The sequence below is a fragment of the Argiope bruennichi genome, chromosome 4, assembly GCF_947563725.1.
Source record: "Argiope bruennichi chromosome 4, qqArgBrue1.1, whole genome shotgun sequence".
Lineage (NCBI taxonomy): Eukaryota > Metazoa > Arthropoda > Arachnida > Araneae > Araneidae > Argiope > Argiope bruennichi.
The window spans coordinates 45,602,507-45,615,066 of NC_079154.1; the positions used below are offsets into that span (position 1 = coordinate 45,602,507).

The following is a 12,560-nucleotide window of genomic DNA, read 5'->3' on the forward strand; positions in this document are numbered from 1 at the left end:
AAATATAAATATTCTTGAAAGATTAATATAATGGTCTTTTAAAAGATGTTCAGAATATTCACAATATTGCAGCCTGTTACTGACATTCTGAATATAGGAAAGGAATAAATCTCTATTTTTAAAAAATGAAACTACTAAATTTTCCTGTTAATAACTGAAAAAGAAGTGATATTGAACTAATATATTATACAAATATTGAAAGCCTGAATGTTCAGCATGTCACATGTTCTATTTCTAGTAGCACCAATGTCTCCATGTGAAAACTTTTTTAAAGAGGGTTAGTGGAATTTGGCTTCATTCTATTTAGTCGTAGATGCCTCCAAATGGGGAAAGTTATTTTATGGTCACCCTGTAGTTTAATTACACAAAATTTTTGAAATATGGCAAAATGAAGTTTTAAAAATTCATTTAAAAAAAGTAAAAATTGGAGCAAAAAAATTATAGTTAGGAAAGAATTAATTTTACCTGCTAAATCATGCAGCAGTTATTTTTTTCATGTTTAGGAGTATGAATATAATATCCTGAAAATTCTACAATTAAATAACAAGCTAATTTTGAATTAAGCAATAACATTTGGAAAAATAGAAATATAGTCAAATATCAAATTCTTATTGGTTTAACAGTATAATATAAACAAATTAACATGAAATAAAAACTAAAGAAAATAAATAATATATAGCACTGTATTACACAATTTTTTGACTAAACTTTAATAAGTTAATGTCATAACTAGGCAGTTTTTAGAGTGAGGAAAAATATAATGTATAGATTGTTAGATTTATACAGCTATAAAATGTAAATAAATGTGTTCATGGTAATTTTTTTCAGATTGTTGTTCTGTGACATAAAATCATATTTACAGTATTTGGGAATGAAGTAATCGTGTTATCTTCCTTTTGTGAATAATTGCAATACTTATTAATTTATTTGAAAAATCTTGGTTGGTTTCATTATAAGAGTCATAAAAAGAAATAGCTATAATATATATAATCCTTATGATGAGAAAGGTTTTATTTGATTTGTCAAAATTTTTCTCATCTAAATCTTAATGCTTATCTTATTGAAATGATAGTGCAAGTTTACACATTACTAAAGTTTCTACTATTTTAATAACAAAACAATGACAAAATGAGATTCTCATCTTACTGTTTATCAAATAAAATACAAAGATATCCTTACCAAATATGAAATCATGATAAAAAGAATTAAATAATAATTAGCAAGTTCACTTGAATCACAACAAGAAAAACTAAAAGCTAAATTTAGAAGAGCCTACAGAAGCAAACTGTTTTTTGAGATGTAATCTAACTGACATTGCTCACAAATGGTAAAATGTTTAGTATGTAATAAAGTTAAATATAATAAAAACGCAATATATATTTATTACGAAAACATTGTGTAATGTAACAAACAGAAAATGGATTAATATTACTATGAAAGGGAATACTATGCAATATTGAAACATGACATTGTTTTCATATTTGTTATAGTCTGTTCCATCATTCTGTTATGCATTTCATAGTATATATATTCATACTTGTCACATCAGGTGACCAGTTTGTTCATCAGGAACATTGGTTGTATTTGTTTTTAGATAAATTGTTTAGATATAACTTCATATCAATGAGTCTTATCAAATAGTTTAGCATTAAAATTGTGATTTTAACTGACTTACTTAAATATTCTTATTTACTATGTGTATTGTGATCATAAACTTTTCTGATTGAGACTGTTACTTGACATCATGGCACTGTTGAAAATGTAAATAACCCTTTCATCTATTTTCTAAATTTGAGGTATTGTAACTTCACTTTTTCTATTTGTTTTATAAATTGCTCAGATATTAAATATAATACTTCTTTACTTGACTTTCAATAATGGGCAAAAACCATGCGATTAATTACATGATGAAAAAATGAAAACGATTTGGATTTCAGGGTAATAATGTAACATTAAATGTGGGGAGGGGGATATTTTTAAAAAAAGCAAATATTCGTTCTACAATTCAATTGATATAATTAAAAAAATTTCAAACAATGTAAAATTTATGTTTGTGCAGTGATATTTTCAGAAATTATCATGGAAAAACGGCGAATTTCAGCTTAAAATATTATTTAAAATTTCTAAAAAATCGATGCACACATCCACCATTCTACATATGTGTGACATTTGATACATGTAGGTCAAATATTTGGCTTGTAGAGCACCAAAACACACACATTCAACTTTATTATTAGTATATAAATATATTTGTTCCACTTTTTTTATAATTAAATGTTTCATTATTCGTTCGTTGAAGCAAGTTATGTATGTGGTGGATTAAAAAATGATTCCGTTTTTATCTTAATAATGTATTAAAATAAAATAGATAAATATAATAATACTAAATATATATATATATATATGCAAGTGATACAATAAATGAGTTTGTCTGCATTATCTAACCAATAAAAAAAAAAAGATATTTACATAAATACTACAGACAACAATTCTGTGCACGATGACTTGCAATTCTGTTATTTGGTTAAATGTTACAAACTGTATTTTGGTTTATATATTATAATTATGCTAAAAACTAGTGAATCTGTAGAACTTCAGCTCTCAAGAATTGAATAAATTTGATGATAGTTAATAGATATTTTATAGAAACTTTTAATTTAATAAATTTAAATAATAATATTTTATAAACTTTCTATAGCAAACAACTTTTTTTTTATTATCTTTATTGAATATAGAATAAGAAATGAAATACTTTTTTTACTTAATATACAAATGAATCTAAATTTTTCAAGGCAGATTTTTTAAAAATTTCAAATGCAATTTAGTTTCTCCATTGGTATATTGTATCTAATTATTAAAAAATATAGCATTGTAGTTTTATTAGAAACAAAGAATTTTTCAAAAGCATAAAATATATTTCTTCATTTGAAGAACTTATTGTGCTATTTGACTTTAAGTGGCAGAAAAAAAACTTAATACAAATTAAAATAATATAATGAAAATAGTTATTTCCATTTTTTTATTATTATTTATATAAAAATGTTATTTTCTATGAGAAGAAATATATTTCTATAATTTTATATTATTTATTTTATTGTTTTACAATAAAAAAAAATAATAAACACAAAATAAAGTTGGATGGACACTAGAAACAAAGACAAGGAACCAAAGTAAACAGAATGAAAGTAATTTGATTAAAACTTGTTTCAAATATTTACATAAAAGCTCATTTTTGTGAGGCAGTTAAGAAAATAATATATTTGTTTTCATTAGGTTTGCTTCAAAATCATTAAGGAAACCAAAATATGAATGGCTGATAAACAGATAATATACTCTCAATTAGCATTGGAACCATTGTGCATTATATATGTAATTTTCATAATTGTGCTATAGATATAGGAAAAATATTTATTCACTTAAAATATAGAAATGTTACAGTGTTAAAGAATATAGTAAAAATATTTACAGATTGGTTACAGAAGGCTACACTTAGCTGAATGCCTGCCAAAAATGTCTTTGGTAAGTGGTTAGCGATTAAAAAAAATAACTATAATTGGTTATTTATTTACTGAATTATATAGGTAATTCTCATAATTTATAAGACTAACAATGAAAAACATTTATACATGAATATTTGACCGAGTTAGTCCAACAAACATTGATATTGCATAATAGGAGATGCTTTGGATGTAGAATATTTTACTATATAACTTTCAAAAATCAAATAATAAAAACAGCAAATTATTTAGCCTGTAACTAAATTGAAATACTAATATGAAATTTTTTTTTTGTCTATTGAATTGATATATTACAATGTAAAATTTTAATGAAAGGAATTAACATTATCAAGAGGGTTTTGCAATGAATAGACACATATTAAATGCACAAACTACATATAAAATGCTACGCAAAATGTGTAAACTTTATTAAGAATGAGAACAACGCATAATATAAAAAAAATATTACAACTGAAAAACATAGATACCATAATTACAGTTTCAGGATCAATAAAGTAAAGAAAGCGACAAGAAGGAAAAATTTACCTAAGTATTTTAAACACTAGTATATCTTCTCACGAATCATGTGATGTGTCGCATTTTATCGTTAAAAAACGTTCCAAGATTCAAATTGCCAATACTACAATTGATTTTGAATAATCAATTTTTGAATACTTAGTACATTCTAAAAGAGACACTATGAATCTATGTGTGCAATATTTTACTTGCTTACTTTTCTTTTTAAAAAGAATTTATCAAAGCATAATTATTTTTAGAAACTATATAACTGCAACTGGCTAATGGAAAATAAATGTAAAACTTATGAAGTTCCCAAATAATGTCTTAAATTGTGTTTTTATTATATGAGAACACAATACAGTTTTGGGAATGAAATTTTTATTTCAGAAAAAAAATTGGCCAGCTATATCTTTAAATTGGGACTGCAGAAAATGCAAAATATCAGAAAACATTCTAAATCCATTCCAAATTTATTCTTTTTGAGTTTATATTCTGAATTAACAACATTCTAATCATATTATAGAAAATACTTCTACAGAAAGATTATATCAGGAAGCGTATTCTATTTAAAGTATATATATTTCAGATGCTTCAATTTGTCAATGCCTTTTGTGACTATCTATGGTTTAAAAATCCAAATTTTAGTTTATATTACAAAATTGAAATGTTCTCACGTCATATTTTAAATTTAAAAATAGCAGTATACATTTTTTTTTTTTTCAGTTCATGGTAACATATTAAGACAAATAGAAATGTGAAGTTTAGGAATTATAAAAAAAAATAGATATACACTGTTCTGGGAATGTAAAGGCAAATATAACCATTGGCAGAATATTTTTTTTCTCAGACTATAAAGATATTATATCCATACAATCATATAATAGGCATATCTTTTTTATTTACTGCAGAAATAGTACATGTTAGATGTAAATGAAAAATATGTTTCCATATTATTCAGAAATTTTTCTGTAAAGGAATGTTATATTACAATTAAATTTTTTTCAAAATCAGTAAATTACCAGTTTTGAAGATGATGTATTAATGGAAACATTCGTCGGGTCAAATGTACTTTTAAATGATTTCAAGATTCATTAATATCAGGAAATTCAGAACCCTATAAAAACAGAATTAGTAATAATAATAATAAAAACAGTAGAAAACAAGTAAAAGCCACCTGAAAATGAATTGTCTGAAATATTGCTTTTGGTAAAATAAATGGTATTTGTATTAAATATCCATTGAATAAGATGAAGGTCACTGAAAAATATGTTTTAAGCTAATATGTCGACAGCTTGCTTGGAAAACGCATCCTTCCACTCCAGCGGAAAACGATTCAATTGAAGCGGGATAAGCGTTGAGCTACAACTCAACATTTAAAAGACAACGTTTATCCCTGCTGCCCATCTCGGTCAAACGGTCCTACCTGTCGAAAGTACGGTTTGGGATGGATTCGCCCATCCCGTAGGGATAGACGTTGCGATTGAGACGCTAGTTTGAACGACCGTTACCGCGAAGTTTTAAAAATACGAAGTATAGATTGTGGTATGAATTTCAATATTGCTTGCTTTATTCTTCAAATTAAGTTTTTTCGTTTACAACATGATGTTTTTAGTATCTAAATGTGCATGCTGCTTTAAATTGTTTTGAGACTTTATAAATTTGCGCTATATTGTTCAACCTGTATTTAATGAACTTACAGCGCAAAAAATAGGATGTGTGTATAACAAGTATTTATTTCATCATTTTTCAAAATTTGTAGGTATTATTATGGATGCCAATAATATTGTTACGGCATTTATTACTGCAGCTGATCAGTATTCTATGAATCAATCAGAAAATAATTTGAAATTGTTGCAGAGGCATTTGGAACTTCTTGTTTGTTTAACATCTGAAGAAACTAATCTTATATTTTTGCAACAGCAATCGCTTCTATCTTCTCAATGCATTACTCATGTCATAAATGTATTTTTAGATGGCAGCAGAAAACAATCACTTATACCACGTGCCTTGTCTGTCTTGCAAAACTTACTGAAAAATTCTACTCTTTTTAAAAACTTGCAAACCACCTTCCATGTTCATTCAGCATTATCGACTTTTTTACAGCATTATGGTGTAAGCACCAAAGATCCAATAGTGCTGCAATCTATGCTAGTTCTTGAAATTATAACATACAATATTAAAATTGATTACATAGAAAATCATTTTGAAAATTTAATCAATGTGCTCATAAATCTAATGGATGCAGAAAATCCACAATTTGTAAAAATATCCCTTCATATTTTATCAAATGTATGTCGTAACAATTCTAAAATTCAAAGCTATATTTGTAGTTTGCCCAATTTGAAACAGATTGTGAAAAAGTTAGTTAGCATTCTTAATACATCGGTACCAAGTATAATATTATACGCTCTCTCTATTCTTTTTAGTCTTACTCCATATAATCACTTTGGAACAAAACTGTGGACAGATGAACATCTAATGATGACTTTTGATCTTATCATAAAATTATTATTTTGTGATGATGAGAGTTGTGCTGCAACTGCTGTTGATCTTTTTACTGATATAATTTCTGCTAAAAAACACCATCCTTGGTTAAAAAAATTATCTAACCTCATAAAAGTAATGAAAAAGATATGCAAAATTCTTCCAGAAGTGCCTTCAAACCGTGCAGTTTTGTACTTGAAATTTCTTCTTGCTGTTACTGAGTTTCCTGAAATTTTAGAAAAAATTTGTTCTTTTCTTTGTATTTCAGAATCGGATGTTAATGATTCTCAAATATGTACAAACTTAAAGATCCATCCTATTCTCATTAAATGGTGTGCAGATCCTGAAGAAATTGATCCATCTTTACAGCAAATTTCTTTACAAATTATAAAATGCATTCTCTGTTTTTACACTTCTGATAATTTTTGCATTATTGAGGAAAGTGTAAAAGAAATTTTGCAAGCAATTTTGGAAAAAATAGTCTTTCCTAAGTGTATTGATAATTCTTTATGGGAAGATCATTTAGAATCCAAAGTTATCATTTTTGAAATTTTGCTTTATTTATCTAAAAATACCAATTTAAAATCCTTCATTTCTCTTCACATTAATGCTCAGTTATGTGAAGATATTGCTAAACTTTTATTGGAAAAATATGTTTCCGATGGCAATATTAGTTTTGAGCCAAGTGTGAATCTTTTCTTAATGATTATTGAGACCATTGTTTCATTGGGCCCATCATTAACAGGATTTCATGAAATTCTTTCAAGATTACTAGAGAGTAATAGTGCATTGCATTGCTTTTCTTATGCTTTAACTTCTAGTAACAGTGAACTTGTTAATCGGAGTTTGTCATTAATAGCTCAAATAGGTGATAATTATTCTTTAAAGGCATTGAGTGAGAGTTTATGTATGCGAAACTTGAATATGCTCAAAAGTATAAGTCAGTATTCAGATTCTGGAGATTTATTTTCATCCTGTGATAGGGTACCAGCAGCAAAGAAACTCCACTTAAGTGCTAATAAAGTAAGTGAAAAGACTATTGATGCTTTATTGAGCAGGATAGAAAATGGCCTCCAAATAAAAGACTTGAAATCATCAGAAATAATGGACTTATATGAACATAAAATTGCTATGCTGACTTTGAAAGAACAGGAATTGCAGAGCTATGTTGATGCGAAAACAGCTGCTCTGCAAGAAGCAGATAGAATTTTAATACAGTATAAATGCCGACAAGCAGATATTGATGCTGAATCATTGAAATTAAGAAGTATGATGAAAGATTATGAACGACGATGCGAACAGGCTGCTGTCCAACTGAACTCTGCTGAGCAGAAGCAAAGAAAAGTGGAAGCAGACTTGATAGAAGCATATCAGAAAATTAGGGAACTTGAACAAAACAGTAATGAACAGAGGGAATTAATGCAAACTCAGTTAAATAGATTATCTGAACAGAAAAGAAATACTGAAGAAGAAAAGACCAGACTTTCTGAATTGATAGTTTCAAAAGACCAAGAGAAAAAACTGCTAATGAATCAACTTCAACAAAGTGAGGAAGAGTTACGAATGAAAGATAAAGCATATGATGAGCTTATTGAGATTAAAGAAGAACTTTTGAAAACTCTTGAAGAAACTAAGAAATCTGCTGAGAAAGCCAAACTTAATTCCGAGCAGAAGCAGCAACATTTACAAAAACTTATTGATTCTGCCCAACAAGCTATTGCTGTTTTAAAAGAAAATAATGAAACTTTGAATAATGAAATGATTAAAAGAACAGAAGAATTTACTCATCAAATATCTGATTTAGAAAATCAGAAAGAACAACTTACCAAGCAATTGAAATCAAGAGATTCAAAAATAGAAGATTTAAATGAAAATCTAAAGAATCTTAATGAGCTATTAAACGAAAGAAACAGTCTTTTACAAGAAACAAAAACCTCATTGACCAATCTCAAAGGGACCTTAGAACAGACCGAGAGCCAGAAAACCAAATTACAACAGGATAAAAAGATATTGGAATTGCTATGCAAAAAATATGAAGGAACCATTGAAGAAAAGGACACTCAGCTTCAAACACTAACAGATGAATTAAAATCTCTTCGTAAAGAGTATGAAGAGTCCGTAAATGATAAAGACAGTCAGATTAAGAATTTGCAAGAAGAACTTGCTAAACATGAATATATTACTGGAATGATCCACAATCTTACTAGTGGGAAATTAAGCATTCCTAAATAAATAAATATATATATGTACTGTTTTAAGTGTTTTGTAATTTCATAGATGGAATCTAACATTTTAGTTAAAATTATATATAGAAATCATGTAGAGAAATTAATAACACTAATTATATAATCATTAAATGTTACCTGAAATCTGGACTTTGTTAACTAAATCATCGTTTTCCAGTAAATTTTCATTTTTTAATACTTCAGGTACATTCTAAAATGTTTTTTTTTTTCTGTACTTTTTTTCACTTTCGTACAAGTGACTAATTTCTTATGCATTTGAAATATGATTTTAACATATATTTTGTTTGTTAAATGTGATTTTTTTTTTTTTTTTGGTACACAGAAAAATTTGAATAATCCAGTATGTTCTATTTAGATTGCAATGTATTTAAATACTTTTTTACTTGCATATAAATCAAGTAATAAAGTCAAGTATAGTTGTCTGTATGTTTACCAAACCAATTTATTATTATATATTAAACATAACCTTATGTATCATAAGTGGATGTATATTTATTTGACAGAAACAATAGAAATACTAGTTGAAAATTCATCTTTGTTTTATTAATTACTATATTTTTTGAAAATGTATTTTCCTCTCTTTATATAAACATATATCATGAAATTTAATTGGTACTTTTGTTCAATAAATATAAAAGATAGCCCGATTAGAAGTGGCGAAGATAAAGGTTTTGCTTGGTTCACATTAATGTTGTAAAAAAATACTCTTAAATTTTGTTTTAAAAATCATATTTTTAAAGGAACAGTTAATGAATAATTGAATTAATGAATAAACAATGAATAATTGTTCAAGTTATAACTACATACTGTAATAAAATGTTGTTTATTTTTGATAAAATCTAATTTCTAGCATAGTCATTACCAAGATGGAGAATGGTTGTTAATGTGAATAACCTATATGGCTTGCATGTTTCAGTTGTCATAGAGGTCAAAAATTCTAATTTGCCACCTTTTATATCTTAAAATATAGACTTTAACCAAAATATTTTACAATTGAATAATTTTCAGCTTATAAATAGATCAATTCATATCAGAAGGATCCCTCTCTGAATATATACTTTGATTTAAGATTTTATTAATTGAAATTAATATTTTCTTAGTTACAAAAATATTTCTATGAAATTTTAATTTATGACTGATGTTATTAAGCATTCAGAAATGTTTTTTATTATTTTTGTAAGTAATAAATTTATATATATATTTATTATTTTATACAAGAACTTTTAGAAATTATCATGATTTTTAATTAGAAATAGTATTTATTCAAAAAAAAAATTTAATATGAATGAATGTATTTTTATATATTTTGTAAGCATTGCATGCCTCATTCTTTATTTTGTATATTGAATAATTTTGTAGTAATCATCATTTAAGAATTAAAGCAGTTTTATAAAATAAGTTAGATAAAAAAAATTAACCATTAATTAAGAGATAATTAACATAAACCATTCAGCCAGAACACAAGCTTGGCACAAAGAAAAGCCCTACTTCATAAAATAATGAATTGTGCCAAACATAAAGCACTAAGAACACATTGATTGAATAATAAAATGAAAAATTTTATTAAAAAGTAACGAGATATTAAAAATATCATAGAATTATTACATAATTGGTCTCAAGAAAGATAAAATATAATTTTGAAAATGTTGAAATCTGTATTTGTTTGGAACTGTGTCATATCTGACAATTATTTTGTTTCAAATATAATTTTTTAAGATATATGCAATGATTTTATGGTAATAATTTTATAGGATTAAATTACAGTATAATAGCTGATGGGATAAGAAATGATAACAATACTGACTGGGTGTTTTAAAATTGCACTTAAACTTTTTTAGGTTATGTATGTGTAAAAATACCCCCCCCCCCCATTCTATTATTTAAAGTCTATTATATCTTTATTATAATAAATGATATGTTCCAGATTTGACATTTCATAATAAAATCATTCATTTATTTATGTTCTTTAAAAAAAAGTCATATTAAGAGAAGAATAATTTTTTTTACTTATTTGTTATTTAAAATAATAATAGAATAAAGAGTAAACTTGAAATTCTTTGAATTTAAAATAATTAGAATCTAAAAATTTTGTACTTTTATTCAAAATGCTTGTCAAGTATGGCAAAGGTTTTATTTGTGCATCTGACACCTAACAAATTGCACCAATAATTCTGATTCATTAGTTTTAAAAATAAATCACTAAATTATAATGAATAACTTTAAAATTATTGTTGTTAAATTTATTTGTAATCGGTTCTCTTCACTCTTTTATTTCTTATAACTTATTTAGAATTAAATAAATCAAGCTAGTGAATAGCAACAAACATGTATACTAAGCTGAATTTATATTTTAGTCCATGTGATGTTAGTATTGTATAATAAATATTTATCGTAATGAAAGCAAATGTATTAATTATTTATATACTAGACAATTATTAAACACGAAAAATATCAGTAAAATCTTTCATACAGCCCCCCCCCCTCAACTGAAAGTATCTTTAAATTTCAAAATTTGACAGATGTGCTATTTTCAAGGACTGACGCTTGTTTTGTTCATAATGCTATGTACTGCCAATTCTCTCTGACATTTTATTTAAAATTTTAGCTTTAATCTGTAATTGGACATGATTAAGCTTCAATTAACCCAATAACTTTTTTTTATTGAATTAAAATATGCACATTAAAGTATACAAACAGAATAAGTATAATCACTATCAATGGAGGTATTTATTCCTTCACCAATGCATCATGTACTAACAAAGGATATTTTACAGAAAATTTGAAATTTATAGGCGAAAAAGGTTTAAAAAAATTGTATGTCTAGTACAATAGACATTTCCAACTTAGGTTGACAAAAAATAAAATGTTACAAGAGGGTAAAAGTCTTTTTCAAGTACACTGATAAAAAGAACAATTTTGAACAAATTCAGCAAGCAATTTAGAAACTTGCTAAATACACATAATTTATTCCCAAATCTAACTTGTAATGCGAAATTTTTTTTAGGAATCCATGAAAAGTAAGACAATGCATTACATTCTAAATGAAATTAATTTATGAATGTTAATTTACTATTCATAATACATCCTTTTTTGAACAGGAAAATTGTCTAAAAACTTTGGCTACACTTGAAAACTGAAGATGAGACACAGCATTATCAGGGTGATATTTCTTAACATAAGATGCAATAATTTGCCATGGTTTTAATCTTTCTCTTAATTTCATTGGAAGTTTGTTGCATCTATTATTTCTTCCTCTTGTCCAAATCTTCACTGCATAATTTTGCCGTGACAAAGAGCATAGCTTCATAAGCTCTCAGTAATTCTAGCTATGTTCTTCCACTAATTTAATGATGTCCTTGCTATACACTTAGTCTATAATCTTGGTCGAAGTCAAAATCTCATTGATTGAGGCACCACAGATATTTGCTCATTTGACTATGTTATTCAGGCCAAACTTCTCTCTTATAAATAAGGGTTCTCTTCAAAGCAAACTCTCTACACAAACTAATAAAAGCCAATCCAGCATATGAAGTCATGTGTCCTCTGCACTCGTTCTGTGAAACATCACTTGTTAAGTGAGTCACCTTTTTACATTTTTGTTTGCTCATTATGCAAGGTTTAATTGTACTCAAACTAGAATAACAATTTAAAATAAGCAGCAAGCAACTCTATAGTGCTCTATATAGTAAGCATACATATTGGATAAAGAGTTAAAACCATACAAACTTCAGTATAAAATATTTGCCAAAAGATAATTAAATATTGTAAAAGTATTTTGAATAGGGGGGGGGGGGAGAGGAGATTGGACACAATA

The 12,560-nt window shown here is 26.4% G+C and overlaps 1 protein-coding gene across 1 annotated transcript; it reads left to right on the forward strand.

Annotated features, from left to right (window-relative positions):
- Positions 1–5,530: 5,530 nt before the first annotated feature.
- Positions 5,531–8,870, forward strand: LOC129965407 (protein CIP2A-like). The gene has a single exon (XM_056079257.1). It carries the CDS (start codon positions 5,784–5,786, stop codon positions 8,730–8,732), a length of 2,949 nt encoding a protein of 982 aa, XP_055935232.1. The 5' UTR covers positions 5,531–5,783; the 3' UTR covers positions 8,733–8,870.
- Positions 8,871–12,560: the final 3,690 nt, after the last annotated feature.